This window comes from Narcine bancroftii, chromosome 4, assembly GCF_036971445.1.
Source record: "Narcine bancroftii isolate sNarBan1 chromosome 4, sNarBan1.hap1, whole genome shotgun sequence".
NCBI classification, from domain to species: domain Eukaryota; kingdom Metazoa; phylum Chordata; class Chondrichthyes; order Torpediniformes; family Narcinidae; genus Narcine; species Narcine bancroftii.
In genome coordinates this window covers 254,482,771-254,501,523 of record NC_091472.1, presented here as the reverse complement: position 1 = coordinate 254,501,523, position 18,753 = coordinate 254,482,771, and the positions used below count along the sequence as shown (strand labels likewise).

Genomic DNA, 18,753 nt, shown 5'->3' with positions numbered 1-18,753 from the left:
TAACTTTATATTTAAAAAAAACAGGCAGATGTAGAGATCGGCTTTTCGTGCGTCGAGGCGTGTGGAAGGACCCGACATCGTTCGGCGCGAAGGAGACGGCGGCGAGTCGGCGACGGTTGGGTCTCGGGTCGATTGTTTGGCGTGGTTTTGGGCGCCGCTTTCGTCATGTCAGTGAGCGAACTCTTCGGCATGGTCCAGGCTTCACTGGCCGCCGACCAGGACATCAGAGAGGTGGGTGTCCATGGAGTCGGGCATGAAGCTTTGATTGGAGGGCTGGCAGCCAATCAGGCGAGGCCTCCTGCTCCCAAGAGCCAATTTGCAAATCGGGACTATGTTTGGCACCAAAACCAAAGGCTTGTATTAAAGTTGCATCTTTGGCAAGACTAGGGGCCAAATTGTAGTTAGTGTGTTTGATGTGCATTAACTACAACGATGAGCTAAACACAATCTGCTGGAGGAACTCTGCAAATCAGGTAGTGGGCTGATGGGGTCTCTTTGGTTCATTGCCCTCTTCACTTTGCTTCCATATGGGGTTCCAAAATGGAAAGGGTCTGAACAATCGGCATGTCCATTGCCAAATAATGGTGCAAGGATGAACCCAAAGTGGCACTCATCCTGATTACCACATTTGTGTGTGGCTGCATCAGGCTGTGTGTGGAACCAAAGTACAAGGGCACCAACAAGTGCCACTATGTGCTGAGGTTCTACCTGTCCCAGGTATAGCGAAGGATAAACCTGGCTTGGTTGCCGAGCAATATCCCAGTCAGCTGGACTTTGCCATACTCGGCCAATACCTGTAACCACAAGGCAGTAGTCAGTATGGAATGTTCTCCAGAAACTGAGAGATGAGGACGCAATGAACCCAGTGGGGTGGTTACCTGAGCAGACAGTCCAGGCCATCTGGAAGAATGCCTCATTGCCAGGGCTCATGAACAAGCACCAAGTCTTGGCCTGGCTGGCGGTGAGAGGAGCCCTCCCAGTCAAATCCTTCTTGTACATCATCCACAATGCACATTGTCTGTGAGATGACTGCAGTGGAGTGGAGATGCCCCCTCTTTGCTGGATCCTGGGACGCACACAGAGTCAGATATCCAGAAGTGATGGGAGACCATCAACTTGTTGAAAGATGCACTTTGGTTTGCCCAAAATCTGTTGGTCTTTCAGCACAAGGAGATGTCGGTGAGGGAATGCTGCCAACTGGCACATTCCAGGCTGCAGGAGTATGTGCTGAGAGATGCACTGAGGCTTGGTGCAGCCAATGCGAGGGTGCTGTGGGGAAGGACAACAGAGTCCTTCTGTCACCTGGCATTGGGGGGCTGAGACCAAGGGGAAGCTCCTCAAACAACAGAGGAGGGAGAAATGACAGTATGCCACAGTGATGGTAATGGTATATTTAGCAAACAAATGTAACAATGATGAGAAAATTTAGCTATGAATGATATTATGGGTGTGAAAAGACTTTGGATGGTTTTCTTTTTTTGTAAATTTGTTGCGAATTAAGTATAATTTTGGTTAAAAAAATCATTCCTCTTCCTCCACTTGACCCAATTTAAATTTTAAATTAGACATGCAGCACAGTAACAGGCCCTTCCGGCTTTTGAGCTCGTGCCTCCTAAAAACTCCAATTAACCTACAACCTCATACGTTTTGGAGGGTGGGAGGGAACCACAGAGACATGGGTAAAAAGTAAAAACTCCTTACAGACAGCTCTGGATTCAAACCTGGGTCACTGGCACCATAATGGCATTGCGCTAACTGCTGTTTTTTTTCTTCTCTCTCTCTCTCTCTCTCTCTCTTTCTCTTTCTCTCTCTCTCTCTCTCTTTCTCTCTCTCTCTCTCTCTCTCACTCTCTCTCTCTCTCTCTCTCTCTCTCTCTCTCTCTCTCTCTCTCTCTCTCCCCCCCACTTTGTCTGGCATCTGCCAATCTACTGCCTCTGTCTGTTATGTTTCACCATTACCTGGTTCAATAATCCCACATGGGGCCCCTGTCCCTCCCCTCTTACCCTGTCCACTTCTCTACTGCATTTCTCCAGTTTTGATAAAGGACTTTGGCACAAGATATCAACCGTTCTTTTGCTCTCACTGATATTGAGTTCCTCCAACAGAGCATCTTTAGCTTCAGATTCCAGCAGCTACCCTCTCCTGTGTGCCTCCATAACGAATATGAGTATTAGAGTCGGAGAAACTCGAACTAGGATGATAAAAACAATCTGCAGGAAGTACTCAGTGGGTCGATCAGCATCAGTGGGAGAAAAAGATCAACGTTTTGGGTTGAATCCTCAAGTTGGCACAATTAGTGTCGTGGTTAGTGCAATGTTATTACAGTGCCAGAGACCTGAGTTTGAATCCGGTGTTTGAATATTCTTCCTGTGACTTGCATGGGTTTCCTCCGGGTGCTCCAGTTTCCTTCCACCCTCCAAAATGCTTGGTGTAGCACGTTAATTGGGTGAGATTGTTGTGATTACTGCAACATTATTATGGTGCCAGTGTTCTGGGTTTGAATCTGGTGCTGTCTGTAAGAAGTTTGCACTTTCTCCCCATGTCAACATGGATTTCCTTCGGGTGCTTCATTTTCTACCCACCCTTCAAATTTGGGGTATTTGGGCGACACGAACTCATGGGCTAGAAGGGCCTGTTACCATGCTTTATGTCTAATTTTTAATAAAAAAGGTTTCAATGGTGAGAATCGGCTACCTTGCTGTGAATAAAACTATTTTCTCCCACTGATTCAGCTTGATCCAGTGAATTTCCCTTCAGAATATTGGAGTTTAATATACATAGTACATGACACCTGTCATAGGCCACATTGCCAGTCCACGTAAGAACGTAAATAGGAGCAGGCATCGGCCAACGCCCTGTTGACCTTGCTCTGCCATTAAAAGAGATCACAGCTGATCTTATGATAGGCTTATCTCCACCTACCCGCCTTTTCCCCCATATCTCTCAATTACCTTACAATGTAAGAATCTATCCAACCTTGTCAAATATATTTACTGAGGTAGCCTCCACTGCTTTAATGGTCAGAAAATTCCACAGATTTACCACCATCTGGAAAAAGCAGTTCCTCCTCATCTCTGTCCTTCATCTACTACCCTGAATCTTGAGGCTATGTCCCATAGTTTTGGTCTCCCCCACTAATAGGAACAACTTACCTACCTCTAACTCATCTCTGCCTTTCATAGTTATATACGTTTCTTATAAATTCCAGTGAGTACAGCTCCGGCAGTGCCAGTTTTACACTTTCAGAGACTAGCTCAGCTAGACACTGAAGTGAGGAAGAGCGAGTAGAACTGAAGGGTGAGTAGGGCTGAAGGGCGTGCTTCTGTGCTGCATGACTCTATAATAAGGTTAAGAAGAATGGATGGACTAATTACAGGTCTTTCGGCTTGCTGTGGTGATGGGCACATTTGCTCTGTTCTGTGTTCACTTCATTCTCTAATTTCTATTGACATTTCTAGGAAATAAGAAAAGTTGTTCAAGTCCTTGAACAAACAGCTCGTGAGATTCTTACCCTGCTACAGACTGTCCATCAAATGTCTGGCTTTAAAGAAAGTAAGTATGAGAGGCAAAGAAAGGAAAGGTCATAAATTATTCTATTAAAAAAAAATTCCTTCAAATCCACTATTTGTTTTTCATGTGCCTGCTTCTCCTGTTTTCTCTGACCTGTTACCTTTTCCTAGCCTTTTTGTTCTATTCTGACCTCTTGCTCTTTAAAATCCTTGAAACAAAATAAAGACCAGGGAAAAGAAACCAAGTGTGCCTCAATTCCAGAGAATTTGCACAGGTATAATATGCCAGTGATTTGCGACTCCATAGTTCCTTCTATGCAACAATTGCAAAAGCTTTGGCCAGTCAAAAATGACCTTGGATCATTTCATCACAGCAAAGAAACACCAGGCTATAAATCTTTCCTCCTTTAGGAGGTACTGGTTTGGACAATGAGTGATGCATAGAGGCAGGTTTTCCACAGCTTCAGCACTCAGAATGACAGAACGAGAAGTCCAAAGTATGCCAATCCTGTTGTTTTTATTCTCACCCTGTAGGATAATGTGTGGCATCTCCGCACAGAGTAGTAAAGAGATTAGGAGCTGGTTGCATGAGAAACTGAGGACAGTACTAAATCTAGTCACTCAAATGCAGTGAAAGTCCAAAAATCTGGATGCAAGAAGTTTGGCCAGCCGACAATCTGGACTTTTCAAAAATTCTCAAACTTTTAAAATTTAGCGGGCTTTTGCATGTCAATGCCACAGATGTGGAAATGAACAAATAAATATTTCTTTGTACTTTGTATTTTATAGAAAAATGTTTTATTAATAAACTATCAAAATTTACCTGTTAATCTCTTATTTATTATCCTTAAATTTGAATTTTAAATGTACTGCCCAATAATCCGGAAAATCTAAAAATCCGGACCAACCCAATCCCCGAGCAATCTGGAAATCCAGACTTTAAGACTTCAGGAGGAAGTCAGGGGAATATGACTTGTCCTCATCGAGGGCTCAGTAGTGGAGAAGGTCAAGAACTTCAAATTCCTGGGTGTCAGCATCTCCGAGGATCTGTCCTCGAGCCTCCACATTGATGTAATCACAAAGAAGGCTTGCCAGCGGCTATACTTTGTGAGGTGTCTGAGGCGGTTTGGTATGTCACCGTAGACTCTTGTAAACAGGTTTACCGCAGAGAGCATTCTGGCTGGTTGCAACATTGCCTAGTATGGAGATGCCAATTCTTAGGACAAGAATAAATTCCAGAGGGTTGTTAGCTTGACCTGTGACATCAAAGGCTCCAGACTTCACTCCATTGAGGACATCTACATAAGGCAATGTCTTAAAAATCAGCCTCTGGCCTCAAAGACTCCCACCACCCAGGCCATGCCCTCTTCGCTCTGCTATAATTGGGAAAAAGGTACACATGCCTAAAGACTCAGCGGCATAAAAACAACTTCTTCCCCACTGCCATCAGATTTCTGAACAATCACTGAACTAAAGACACTGCCTTACTTTTTGTGCACTATAAATGTTGTTATTGTTTTATTTTATTTTTTATAGTAATGTCGTAAGATGGTTATAATCTGTATGTTTGCCCTGTGATGCTGCCACAAAACACAGAATTTCATGACTTGTACATGACCATAATTCTGATTCTATTGTATAACTGATCTAAGATGTGGTATGAATTTATTTAAAGAAACATTATTTTGGCACAGAAAATAAGGAGGGTTATGCTGGTGAGAGATGGATGCAGAAGACTTGCATAGGGCATAAAGGCCAATCTGGACCAATGGGATGAAAGGCCCATTTCTGTGCTGCAACTTCCATGTGAGATAGATGTTATATAACCTCAGAAAGCAGTCGGAGCAGCACTTTTAATGTCGAGTTAGTAATTCAGGAAAAGGGGCAGAGACTCTATGGGTCTCGCAAGAACTCTGTATTAATTATCAGATTAATTGCTTTGGTAAATGTTGGTTAAGATTTAAATGTTGTACAGGAGAAGCCCCCTCCCCCACCTTCTCTTTGAAAGGGTCAGTTTGATAGTGAACTTGAGTAAAATATGAAAGTCTGCAAACACTGTGATTGAAGTAAAAACACAATACTGGAGAAACTCTGCAGGTTAAACAGTATACTTTATATAGCAAAGATAAAGATACAGAACTAACATTGTGAACTTATGCTTTTGCCTCAAGGTATGAGGAAAATTTAGGCAGGCACCTGAACAAAATGGTTGGGGGGGGAGGGGGGAAGAGGCAGGAGGAGTCCAACAGGCAGGAGGTAATAGATGGATAAGGGAATGAGAGCACATCAGCAAACTGGGGAGGGAGTGGCTGAATGGAGAGAGAAGGGTATGGAGAGCTAGAGGAAAGAAGACAGAGGGATAAGGAAGAGAGGGAGAACGGAAAGTGGACGAGCAGAAACTGGAGAAGTCGATGCTAACGCCATCCGGTTGGTGTGCACCCAGACAGAACATTAGGTGTTGCTCCTCTAATTTATGGGTGGCCTTGGTTCGTCAGTGCTTTTCTGTGAAAGGAGATTTAATGATGAATTGATAGCGAACGTTGTCATTTTAAACTGATGAAACCTTATTAATAAAAATTAATATTAATCTAAACGATTGATTATTTTTATCTTGTAGTACCACAGAAGTGCCAAAAAGCACGAGAATATTTTGACACTGTGAAGACACATCTAGCAGAACTGAAAACCAAGTTCCCTGCAGGCCAATACTACAGGTTAGTCATGGATTGGAAATGAAGGCTGACGTAGGAAAAAACAGAAAGGAATAGTCTATCCATCAGCAACATTTAAGAGAAAATACAGAGATCAGCGCTTAGGTTAAAGACCTTGCAGCAGAACTGAAATATTAGACTTCTCTAAGGAGTGCCTTAGTGGAGATGTACAATGATTTGAAAAGAAAACTGCATTTGTTTTGATATCCAAAATTGCTCTAGAGTCTATGAAATACTGTGACTGTTGTAGGAAGTGCAGTGGCTAATTTTCACCCACAAGATCCAATGCACCAATGTAATAATGTTTTAATGATGTTAATTGTAAGTAAATATAGGACACAATGCCAAGGATAAGTGGAGACACGAGGCTTTGAAGGCAGAGGGGTGGTCGACATTTTGGGATAAAATCCTGAAATGGAGTCTCGATTTGAAATGTCGACTCTCCACTGGTGTGTGTATGATTGGTAACAATACCTTGTCAATGTTCTGGAGTGAGATCTCAATCAGCAGTATACTCCCTCAGGGAATGAAGGACTCGGACTCGTTTTCTTCAGCCAATTTCCTTTGATCAATATATAGGCCTGTGGGAGGTCCGTCACCTCTGTAGAGGATCAAAGAGCTCCCCGAACGTACAAATGCATGGATTTGTGTACTCCAATGCTATCTGACATAAACCAATCTCAAAATAGTTCCCACCTTGGTGGTAAGTAGTATTCTATCAGCGTTAAGCTATGCCATGTCCATCTACATGTTGCACCATATTGTGGACCAATCACAGAGACATGTCCCCCTCCCCTCGGGCATGGTTCACAGTTTTGGCTCCCCTCACTCTTGTAAGTCACATGATTTTCAGGGGCTAGTGGAAATGATCAGCTAGACTGTTGTTGCCAGGCAGCACACATCATATGACCCACCCCCACAGACCTTGGGCTTCTGCAACCCTCTCAGCACTCCTCCACAAGGCCACATGCAAGAATTAATAATATAACTCAGCATTAGTCTAATCTAAATTCACAGAGCCATCCACCCTCCCACTGTTTGCAGATGTGTCCCCTCCCCCTGTTTGCTGATGTGCCACCCCCCTCCACTTCCACTATTACCTCCTGCCTGTGCGACTGTGATCCTACCCATCCCCTAATCTTTTTGTTTGGGCACCTGCATACATTTTGCTCATACCTTTATGAAGGGCTTAAGCCTGAAACATTGGTTATGTATCTTTATCTTTGCTACTGTTTGATCTGCTGTGATTCTTCAGCTTTGTGTTTTTAAATCAGTCCAAAATAGACAGACCCTTACTTTCACAGATGCTGTCTGACCTGCTGAGTTCCTCCATAACGTGATGTAGAATTGGATTACATGAGAACATCAGAACACTTCCTTGAAAGGTGTTGACTTAACAGTTTTTAAATACATAAAAGTTCTGGAGAAACTCGGTAAGACCTGCTGTGTCCATATGAGACAAAGATATATAGCCAGTATTTCAGGTCTGAGCCCTTTTTGCAAAAGTTAATTAAGGTGGCACGGTTGATGTAGCACAACGCCTTTACAGTGCCAGTGATTGGGACCGGGGTTCGAATCCCGTGCTGTCTGTAAGGAGTTTGTACATTCTTGCCATGTCTCTGTGGGTTTTCCCTGGGGGCTCCGGTTTCCTCCCATCATTCAAAACATATCGGGATGTAGGTTAATTGGGTGGCACAGACTCATGGGCTGAAATGGCCTGTATGTCTAAATTTTAAAAGTTTAAAAAGAATTAAATTTAAAATTTAATCACTTTTTCCTGATCCAGTCTTACACATTTCCAGTTATTTTTAAAAGTGAGATTAAGTCTCAGACTATTGTGGAGAGATCTTAAATCATAAAACTATAGAACACTACAGTACAGAAACAGGCCTTTCAACCCAGCTGGTGTATACCAGACTGTGTGTGGCCTCCATTGGTAGTGGTTGGCCATGGGTACTGTGCCTAAAGTGAATCTGGAGTGGCCTTTGCAGGCCACAAGCCAGGGCAGAGTTGATATGGAGATTCGTCTGTTGCTCATGCAGTGGCCCCCCCACCCCACCCCCCCATCATGCCAATGACAGGTCCAAAGGAATGATGCAAGTCGATACAGTTTGGTGCCAGCAGCATCACAGGAGTTTCTGTGCCAGGGCTGGGTTCAGCATTCAGCCACCTTCAGGACTCTGACTCTTGATTTTTCCTCAGGGTATACTCCCAAAGCCTTTCCCGTGAGTGTGTATAGCCACAAGGCAGCGGAGGTTTGAAAGTGAAGCTTTCCCTCACCTAGATGAGTTACCATCCGCAGTTAACGAGGCCCATCTGCACAGAGCAACTGGTTTCAAGGCTCCAATGGCTCGCCTTTGCCCCCTTCTCCTGTCAGTGAGAACAGCTCCGCTGTTCAGCCAGAGGCTGTTTGAGACACACGCCATGAAGAGCATTTGTGTAGCAGTTAGAGCTTGCTCCCACTATCACCCTTCGGCTACGACCATATTTAGGACCATACCAGACTATTATTCTATTATTATCACAAACTACTATTCTACCTAGTCCCAATGATCAGCATCCAAACTCTAGACATCCATATTCCTCATCTTTCTCTGGGTGCTTGTTAGCACTACATTGATATGGATTGAGGGGAGGCCAAAACATGTTTCTGAAGCTGAGTATTTTTTTGTCCAGGTTCAACGAGCACTGGAGGTTCGTTCTGCAACGCCTGATCTTCCTGGCTGCATTTGTGGTCTATTTGGAGTCCGAAACCCTGGTGACACGGGAAGATGTGGCAGGAATACTGGGAAGTATGTTGAGCGACTGTGCCATAATTCTGCTGTTGCTTTTCTGGTGTGCCAATAACACGTGCAAGGCATCTCACCTCCTTTAAGTTGGCAGTCTGTTGATTGAATGTATAAATTGCTTTATTGCTATATGTACAAAAATACAGTAAGAAGCTTGGTTTTCTGTGTTATCCTGTGTACTTGGTGGTGGGGTGGGGGGGGGGGGGGGGGTGTTGTGGGCCCGAAGGATCTGTTACCATGTTGCATGATTAAATTTTATAATTTTTTAATTCACTCGTATAGCAGGTAATATAATAATATTAATCAATAAATAAGATAATGGTGTAAGGAGTAGTATAATATTAGTCAAGTAGTGCAGGGTATAGAGAAAGGTATAAAAACATAGGGAATAGTGTAAAGTATAGTTATTAAAACAGTGAAAGGGCATCATCTTTTGCTAGTGTGAGATCTATTCATGAGTCTAATAATCAGGAACAAAACTGTCCTTTCATCCAAAGGTTTGTGTTCTCAAGCTGATGTGTCTTCTGATTGATGGAAGGGGGAAGAGGAAAGTGTAACCCGAATGGGATGGGTCTCATTCTGCAGAGAGTGGTAAAGAGAGCTCAGGCCATCACACAAACTGATCTCCCCTCCATCAACTTCATCTATACCTCCCTATGTCTCAGGAGAGCTGCAAAAATATTAAGGGATCCATCCCATTTGGGTTACACTTTTCTTTTTCCCCTTCCATCAAGCAGAAGACACATCAGCTTGAGAGCACAAATCTCCTGATGAAAGGACAGTTTTGTTCCTAATTATTAGACTCATGAATAGATCTCACACTAGCAAAAGATGACACCCCTTTACTGTTTTAATAACTATACACTATTCCTTATGTTTTTATACTTTTCTTCATGTCCTGCACTATTTGTCTAATATTACACTACTCCCTACACCATTGTCTTATTTATTGATTAGTATTATATTATCTGCTGTAAGTGTGAATTAAAAATTGGGAAGAGCAGTTCTTGTAACAACCTGGTATGCTTCCTCACAGGATACTCTGAATGGTGAATCTATAAAAGTTGGTGGGAGACCCTGGGGCATGCAAAATTTCCTCAGGCTTCTGTGAAAGTCGATTCTCTGGTGCACTGTTTGAGGGAGCAATTAACTAGGAGCCATCACCCCCCTGTCTATGTGTGGATACAGAGTTACATAGAGATAGGGGACAATGGTTTTTCTTTATGATCATGGCAATTTGAGTTGAGAGGGCAAGCCTATTCACAATAGGGATTAATTCATCATATCTTATTTAGTGCTGTATGAGGATGTAAAGCTGGGTTTTACAACTGCCAGTTGCACTGTTATACAGACCATGTGAATTGGACCAGATAAGTGGATAATGAGTGTGTGATGAATTTATGATGCATCTATAACCCCCTCCCCCCCCCCCCCGTAAACTTCCCTCCATACTGCTTCTATCTCTTATTGTCACTTCATGTGAAAGTTGTGGATCTTTTTTAATTGCTGAAGTACAAAGAGGAGGAGGCCATTCAGCCCCTTGGGCTTGTGCTGTCAATCATTAACTCCATATCGCTACCTTGGCTCCTTATACCACCCTACCAAAGATCTAACACCAATAAAATATAACAACCTATAACTTGTATAAATGTTCTAAGATTCCACAAAAAAGTGTTTCCCAACTTCTCACCTGAGTAAAGTGCCTATGGAGTCGAACTGCACAATCACAGGCTCTTCGGCCTATCATGTCAATACATACCATGGTCATCCCACTTACTAACATTTGGCTCGTGACCTTCTTTGTCAAGGCAAATCAAAGGGGTGACATGCCACAATGCTATTACAGTGCTAGCGACCCGGGTTTGTCTGTAAGGAGTTTGTACGTTCTTCCTGTGTCTGCATATGTTTTCTCTGCTCCAGTTTCCTCCCTCCCTTCAAAACATATGATAATTGTAGTTTAATTGGTGTACTTGGGGGGGCACAAGCTCATGGGCTGGAAGGATCTATTACTGTGCTTATCTGGATATTTCTTAAATCTTAAGGGAGTCTCTGCCTCTACCACACTATCAGGCTCCTGATTCCAACCATCATCTGTGTGAAAGAAACATCCAAAATGGAAGGGGATTCTCTTTATCCATCCAGTGCTTTTTAGATAACTTTGTATGTCTTAACATGGTCTGTTAAATTGACAATAAATAGATAATGAAAACTCAGAAATGCTGGAGAAACTCAGCAGGTCTTGCAGTCTTGGTTAATGAGGCCCATCTGTCATAGGAGGTAAAGATTCTTGTATATAACCAATGTTTTGGGCCTGAGCCCTTTAAGGCATGAGAAAAAGCAGACAGGCACATGAATTAAAAGGCTGGGGAGAAGGAAAGAAAGGGAAGGGGAGGAGCACAGATTAATAGACAAAAGGTGATAATTGGATGGCCTTCAGAAATGCAAACTCCCACCCTAGCCCCGGTAGCCTACAGGACCAAGCCTCCGACGTGAACTCTCACCCTGGCCCATCTCACCCTCCCTCTGACAAATATCCATGTCCAATTATCATGGTTATATATAAATGTCAGTTATATATTTTTTCCTCCTGTGGACGTCACAAGACCTGTTGAGTTCCTCCAGCATTTCTGTGATGTCACTACAATCACAGCGTCTGCAGATTTTTGTTTTTCAAGATAAACAATTAATAATTAGATATTGCATCTAATCGTGTATCTGGTTGGGATTCAGTTGCAGTGCACCGAGACAAAGGCTTCCATCTGGATATTGAGGACTATCTATCAGGACTGCTAATTCTAGCTAATGAACTGGTAAGGCACAGAGCTCTTCATGGGAATGCCACACAAAGACTGATTGAAGCTGCTGCATGAAGCCTTGCTCATGAGTGCACTTTTTTGCCACTCAATGACAGGCATAATGGTATTTCAATAGTTAGAGTTATAGTCATACAGTTTTGGCCCACACCAACCAAAATGTCCTACTCACACTGGTTGCACCTGCCTACGTTTGACCCATCCTCACTCTAAGCACATCTTATAAAGGTGTCTGTCTTTGTTTTTCTTAAACAATAGTACCTGCCTCAATCACATCCTGTGGCAGCCCATTCCATTCACCACCACACTCTGTGCGTATATATATAAAAATTTCCTCTCCAGTTCGTTAAATCTCTTCCCCCTCACTTTAAACTTATGTCCTCTGGTTACCTATTTCCTAACGCTGGGCAAAAGACTTCATTGATTCAACTGATCTATTCCTCTTGAGATTTTGTACATCTCCATGAGATTACTCCTCATCCTCTTGTACTCCAAGGAATAGAGCCCTGGCTCAGCTTCTCTATAGCTCAGGCCCCTGAGTCCTTTCATCCACCTTGTAAATCCCTAAACCCTCTCCAGCTTTACAACATCTTTCCAGCAGTACAGGGACCAAAACTGAACACAATACTCCAAATGGAGCCTGTGTTACATGACCTCTCATGATTTATATTCAATACTCTGAGTCTGACTGATGAAGAACGTGTCAAAAGCCTTTTTGACCATCCCACCTGTCTGTACTCCAAGTAATTTTTATAAAATTGTAAAACTCTCTTATGCCAACAGCCTCTTTTCCATTTGTCAGCCAATTTTCCATCTAGACCAGATCACGTTCCCAGACACTCTGTAATCTCCTTTAGTCGATGGCCCCCTTGCCCCTTTTCAAGATCTTTGAGCTGATTCAGTACTGTCATCTTGAGCATTTAATTGTTTTACCACTAGTTCTTCTACCTTTAACTCCCCAGCCTCTGGGCTGTGAATTTTCCTCCCAAAACCTCTCCAACTCTGACAGTCCTTAATCCAACCCGCTTTGAACCCAGCTTTAGGTTTCTTGCCCTGGTATAGGGCTGAACATTAATTCTTTGTTTGGTAACAATGAACAACACCTTGAGGTTTTTCTTTGTAATGTCAATGCATGTTGGTGTTCTTTCTTGAAAGGATGAATGCCTCTCCTCCTCTGTGCCCCACCCTGTTCCTTTCTTTTCCCCATTTCCCCCTTTATATTTGTTCTCTCTTCTCCTGTTGTTCCTTTCTCTCACTTTGCTGTTCATTCCACTTTGTTTCTCCTTTCAATGTTTTCCATCTATTCCCTGACCATTTTCCCTAGCCCTCTGTTCTCTTCCTCACCATGTTTCTCGTCTCACTCCTCTCTTGCTTTTCTGTTGCAACCCCTCTCTCTGCTCTTGAACTTCCTGCTGCATCCTCTCCTATTGCTCCCTTTCTCCCACCATTTCTCTTTCATGATCTCTACCCTCAATGGCTTTTGGGATGGGGAATTGGGCAAAGAGGGTGAACATTGTTGGGAGGGTGCCAAATATGAAGGGTCTTAACCATAGGGACAGTGAGAAAATTAAAACCAGCATGGAACTGGCTGTTATAACTCACGCTTGGAGTATTGTGTTCAATTCTGGTCACCTCATTATGGGAAGGATCTAGATGCTTTGGAGAAGGTGCAGAGATTTAACAGAATGCTGCCTGGATTGGAGAACGTGTCACATGAAGCAGGGTTAACTTTTCTCTTTGAAGCAAAAACGATGAGTGGTGACTTAATACAGGGTAGCAGTACATAAAATCATGAGGGCTTAGATAGAGTGAACAGCCAGCACCTTTTTCCTGAGGCAATATCAGCAAATACCAGAAATCTGTTTAAGACAAATGGAGGAAGGTTTAGGAGAGATGATGGAGTTACTTTTTTTTTACTTAAGAGGGCGATGGATGCCTGATATGCATTGCCAGGGCCCGTGGTGGAGGCTGGTACAATATGGACATTTAAAATACTCAAACAGGCACAAGAATGTAATAGAAATAGAGGTTTATGGGTGTGAGGGAGGGAAGGAGTAGATTGTTGTGGAGTAGGTTTACATAGGTCAGCTCAACATCATGGTCTGAAGAGCCTGCAGTGTGCTGTAATGTTCAATGTAACTCACCATTTCCCATTAATTTTCCTGGTTGTTGGGCTCAGTCAAGGCTAGCTCTAAACAGCGTCACTGCAGGTGACTACTCCCGGCCTCTCCGGATTTCCTCTTTCATCAACGAGTTGGATTCCGGATTCCGTCTGCTCAACCTGAAGAATGACTCCCTGCGGAAGCGTTACGATGGTCTAAAGTATGATGTGAAGAAGATAGAGGAAGTAGTGTACGATCTATCGATACGGGGCCTGGGGAAAGGAGATGAACCCAGTGGGAACAAGATGGTGGAAAAATAACCTCTGCTTGAGTAGTGGGCAGATTGGTAACAAGAAAAGAAGAAAATTCATTAATGGTTGACAATGTTTGTGAAAAGAGAAATTTACAGTAAGTATTCTGACTGGACTATGGGAGAGTGAAATCATTTTAGAGTTGAAAGAACTGAAATTATGCAAGTTTGTGCAGTCTTGTTTCCTTCAAGAAAACCCATGACTTGTATTTTTTGTCCATGTTAAGCTTTGCTGCTGATATCAGAAACAGAATTTATTGTCGTGACATGTCACGAAATGTATTGTTTTATGGCAGCATTGCAGGTGCAAAAATTGCTATAAATTACATTTATAAAAAAAATAAATTAGTGCAAATGAGAAAAAGTGAGGTGGTGTATGTAGTTCATTGTCATTCAGAAACCTGATGGTGGAGGGGAAGAAACTGTTTTTGTACTATTGGGTGTTCGTCAGGGTCTTTGCTGATGGCAGCAGTATGAAGAGGGCAGTATAGAGACACCGCCTCTTAATGGAATGAAGACTGCTGCCCATGATGGCGCTGGCTGAGTTCACACCTTGTAGCCTTTTCCTGTCCTCTGCATTGTCACCTCCATTCGAGACAGTGATGTAATCAGTCAAAATGCTCTCCACAGTACATAGAAATTTGGTGACCTACCAAATCTCCTCAAACTCCTAACAAAGTATAGCCTCTGGTGAGCCTTCTTTCTGATTGAATCAACATGAAGGCCCCGGGATAGATCTTCAGAGATGTTGACACCCAGGAATTTAACTTTCTTTATCCTTTCCACTGCTGACCCTCGATGAGGACTGGTTTGTGTTCTCCTGGTTTCCCCTTCCTGAACTCCACAATCAGTTCCTTAGTTTTGCTAACATTGAGTGCGAGTTACCACTCAATGAGCTGATATATCTCACTCCTGTGATTCTCCAGACAACAGATATACAATTCATTCCAGCATTTGCCGCTATCTTTGTTGTCAATCAGTTATTTAATTTCCGGTTGCCTCTTGATAAGTTGCAAAATAAATAAGGCCTCCTATTTGTACTTGTAATGTTATGTTGAGGTGCGTGCTTAACATAATTGAATAGTAGAGTGCAGAATGAGGTCATTCTGCCCATCATTCCTCCAGAAGGATTTGGATTCTGAAGGATGAGGGGTCCTGGGTGAATACAAGGAATACCTACGGAAAAGCCACTTCCGGGTGATTTATTCACAGTGAATAGAATGAGTGGTGAAAGCGGGAACAAAATGGCAAGGTAGAGAGTATGAAAATGTACCTCATAATAAAGGTATCCACATCTGGAGGAAACAGGTTAGGAAGTGATTTGAGGAAGAATAGTTTTCACTCAGATGCTTGGATCCTTGATTTCATCACCTGAGACGATGGCAGAGGTGGGTATCCTCACAACATTGAAGTACTTAGATGAGCACTTAAATTGCTATGCCACCAAAGGCTATGAACCAAAGTGCTGGTAAATGGGATGAATGTAGGTGGACACTGGATGGTTGGCATGGATGTAGTGGACCAAAGGGCCTGTTTCTACGTTCTGTGGCTTGTGACTCAAACCAGTGCAAAGCAAGCTTTTAGCTCATGAGGAAGTTCCAGGCTGTGGAATGGAAGACCTGGACAGACCAGCATAATTTGTGGAACAGCTACTTTCTGAAACTATTCAGACTGGTTTTCCAAACCTGTGGTTATCTTTTGATTGGGTTGCGATCTATGCTGAGCATAAGCAAGACTATAAACTGCTTTGATCCATGGATGAGTGCATCATAGAAGCTGCCAGAATTAAATGCCATTTGCTGTTGAACTGAACTGTTTGTTCAACCTTTATGGAGAGTAATTAAGAGTCAAATACGCTGTTGTGAGTCACATAGAACAAAACAGATGAGGAAACCAGATATCCTCTCAAGAACTTCTGCAACATTAGTTTTTTTTTAAATTTCACTCTTGATTTTAACTTTTTATTTCAAATTGATATAATTAACTGAACCTAATGATGTTTGATTGACTTTAGATATCTGGATTATTAATTACATAATATAGTTAATTGCAATCAGTCCCTGGGTTTTGTAAGGGTTCTGTTCATGCAAGATAACTGATATGGTTTATATTATATTTAAATGTTTTTAAAAGAAGGTTTAGTATAGCTCAGTTCACAAATAGATGTTAACATTTCACATCTCATTTGAAATGAAAAATGCATAAGCAGAAACTTTGAAGAGTGCCTATGGAGACTTCACAAGTAGGTGTTATTGGACTGACTGGGGAATACATGGACTATCGTCTTTAAAACAACAGATGGCCAGGCTCAAGAAATTGATTGTGGTGCCAGCAATCTGTCTGGTTGCAGTTTGCTATTCGAAGAAGGGTCATGTGGTTTTGCAAACAGAGAGAGAAAAAAAATGATTCTTTGGAGAGAGAGAGAGAGTTCTGCAGTGGCTTTTGAGGCTGAAATATTGCAAGCTGGCAGGCTTGTTAAAACCTCATTTTGAAGACGGGTTGTGAGTTCTACCTGTTGAAAACCCTTGTTGTCCTTACAAGAGGAAACGGTTGGCTAGAGTGTTCCTCCTGAAATTAGGGTATCAAGAGGAACTCTGTGGTGACCTGGAAGAGTAGGTTATCACTTGGAAAACCCATGATGGGACAAGTTTCTTCAGTGAGACACTGAAGTGGCTGGTTGGAGGAAATCTTTTTCTGTGTGTCCAAAGAGCAACAAAATTCTCTCTCTGAAACCAGCAAGAACCTTCCTGAGCAGTAACCATTTACCTGTAAGCACCAGTGGACAGTATAAGAATTGCCTGATACTGGTGAACTTGGAGGAGTGAAAAGTGAGATTGGACTGTGAATTAAAGAACTTTCCTGAACATATACACATTACATACACATGTGCTTAGAATTAGAAGGGGGTTAAGTTAAGTTAATAGTAATAAGTTAAAGTTTGATCCTGTTTTTTCTGTTTAAAGAAAATTAAAAGCAACTTTTACTTAAGTAACCATTTGTCTTGGTGAATTTCAATTGCTTCTGGGTTTTGGGGTCCTCTGAACTCGTAACATACCCATTCGCTGATTTCTGTGTCAGAAACTTCCGCCATCTAAAGTTACCTATGTCATGTCACTCTACTTTCACTTACTGTAATTCTTTCATTTTATTTTATTGAATAATCACTTAGTGACTCTGAAGGGATTCTATTGCTTCTCTTTTTTCTGATTGTTAGGGGCATTGGGCAATATTAATAATGGCTCTTTGTCTGCCTTAAGGCAGGCTAAAGGAAATTTCATGTAATATGTTTTCTGCTTTATTACAAGACAATAAAAGAATCTTGAATCTTATGCTGTTTGTAATTAAACAAATAGAATATATACTGTGTCCAATCATTAATAAATACCTTGAAACATTTATTATTACCAGAATGAAAAATTCTCTTAAAAATGTACCAGGCAATTTGCATGGTTGGATTTCCATGAATCCAATCATTTATAAATGAGCCTTAATCAGTCTTCACAGTCTAAACCTGTAAATCAGTCTTCTCAGAAAGTGACAGGAGGAGATGCTGGGTCTCCAGGATAGGTGACATGTTAAGTGAACTCTACTATTTCTACCACCCAGCTATTAATGTGTAGTGAAGGGTGGTCGCTTCTGTTCCTCCTGAAGTCCATAATCATCTCTTTTGTCTTGTCCGTGTTGAGACTCAGACTGTTACTCTCTGCACCATTTTACAAGTGCTTCCACCTCTTCACTAACCACATGCTCCAGTAACCAACAATTCCTGGTGACTTTTGGGTTAACGAGCATGGTTCCAATAACCAAGCTTCTACTGCAGTAGGATGAAAACGTTAACACTGGTGACAAGAACGCCATTGAATGCATCATGTCGAAGGTGTGTGTCTGTGTGGAATGGGAACTGCTCCGCCCAAGACCGCAAGAAACTGCAGAGAGTTGTGAACGTGGCTCAGTCCATCATCCACCCCCCCACCCTGTCAAAGCTTTGGTATTCCATCCGAAAAGCAGCCCGGTTAGTGCAGCAGTTAAGGCAGTGGTTGGCACAACGCTGTTCTATCAGCAATTGGGACTGGAGTTCAAATCACAAATTGTCTGTCAGGAGTTTGTACGTTCTCCCTGTATCTGCAAGGGATTCCTCCAGTTGCTCCCACCATTCAAAAAATGTATGGGGGGTTGTCAGTCAATTGGGTGTAATTGTGCAGCACGAGCTCATGGGTTGAAAGGGTCTGTTACCATGCTGTATGTCTAGATTTAAATATTAAAAGACACACCCCACCCCAGCCATACTGTCTTCTCTTCCCCAACCCCCCAACTCCTGTCGGAAAAATCACTCATAGTAGGGAAATTGAGGACAAGAGGGCACAATTTCAGGATAAAAACGGTGACAATTAAAACATTTAATTTTTAATTTAATATTAATATGCAATTTAATATTTTTAAAAGAAAAGGGTGTGAATTTAAAACTGAGATGTGAAAACATTTCTTTAGTCAGGGGGTCATGAGTCTGTGGAACTTGTTG

The 18,753-nt window shown here is 42.3% G+C and overlaps 1 protein-coding gene across 1 annotated transcript; it reads left to right on the top strand.

Moving 5' to 3' along the window:
• Positions 1–50: 50 nt before the first annotated feature.
• tsn (translin) lies at positions 51–14,598 on the top strand. The gene is made up of 6 exons (XM_069934781.1): positions 51–231; positions 3,459–3,552; positions 6,127–6,223; positions 8,897–9,012; positions 11,740–11,819; positions 14,002–14,598. Exons 1-6 carry the CDS (start codon positions 166–168, stop codon positions 14,242–14,244), a joined length of 696 nt encoding a protein of 231 aa, XP_069790882.1. The 5' UTR covers positions 51–165; the 3' UTR covers positions 14,245–14,598.
• The last annotated feature ends 4,155 nt before the right edge of the window (positions 14,599–18,753 follow it).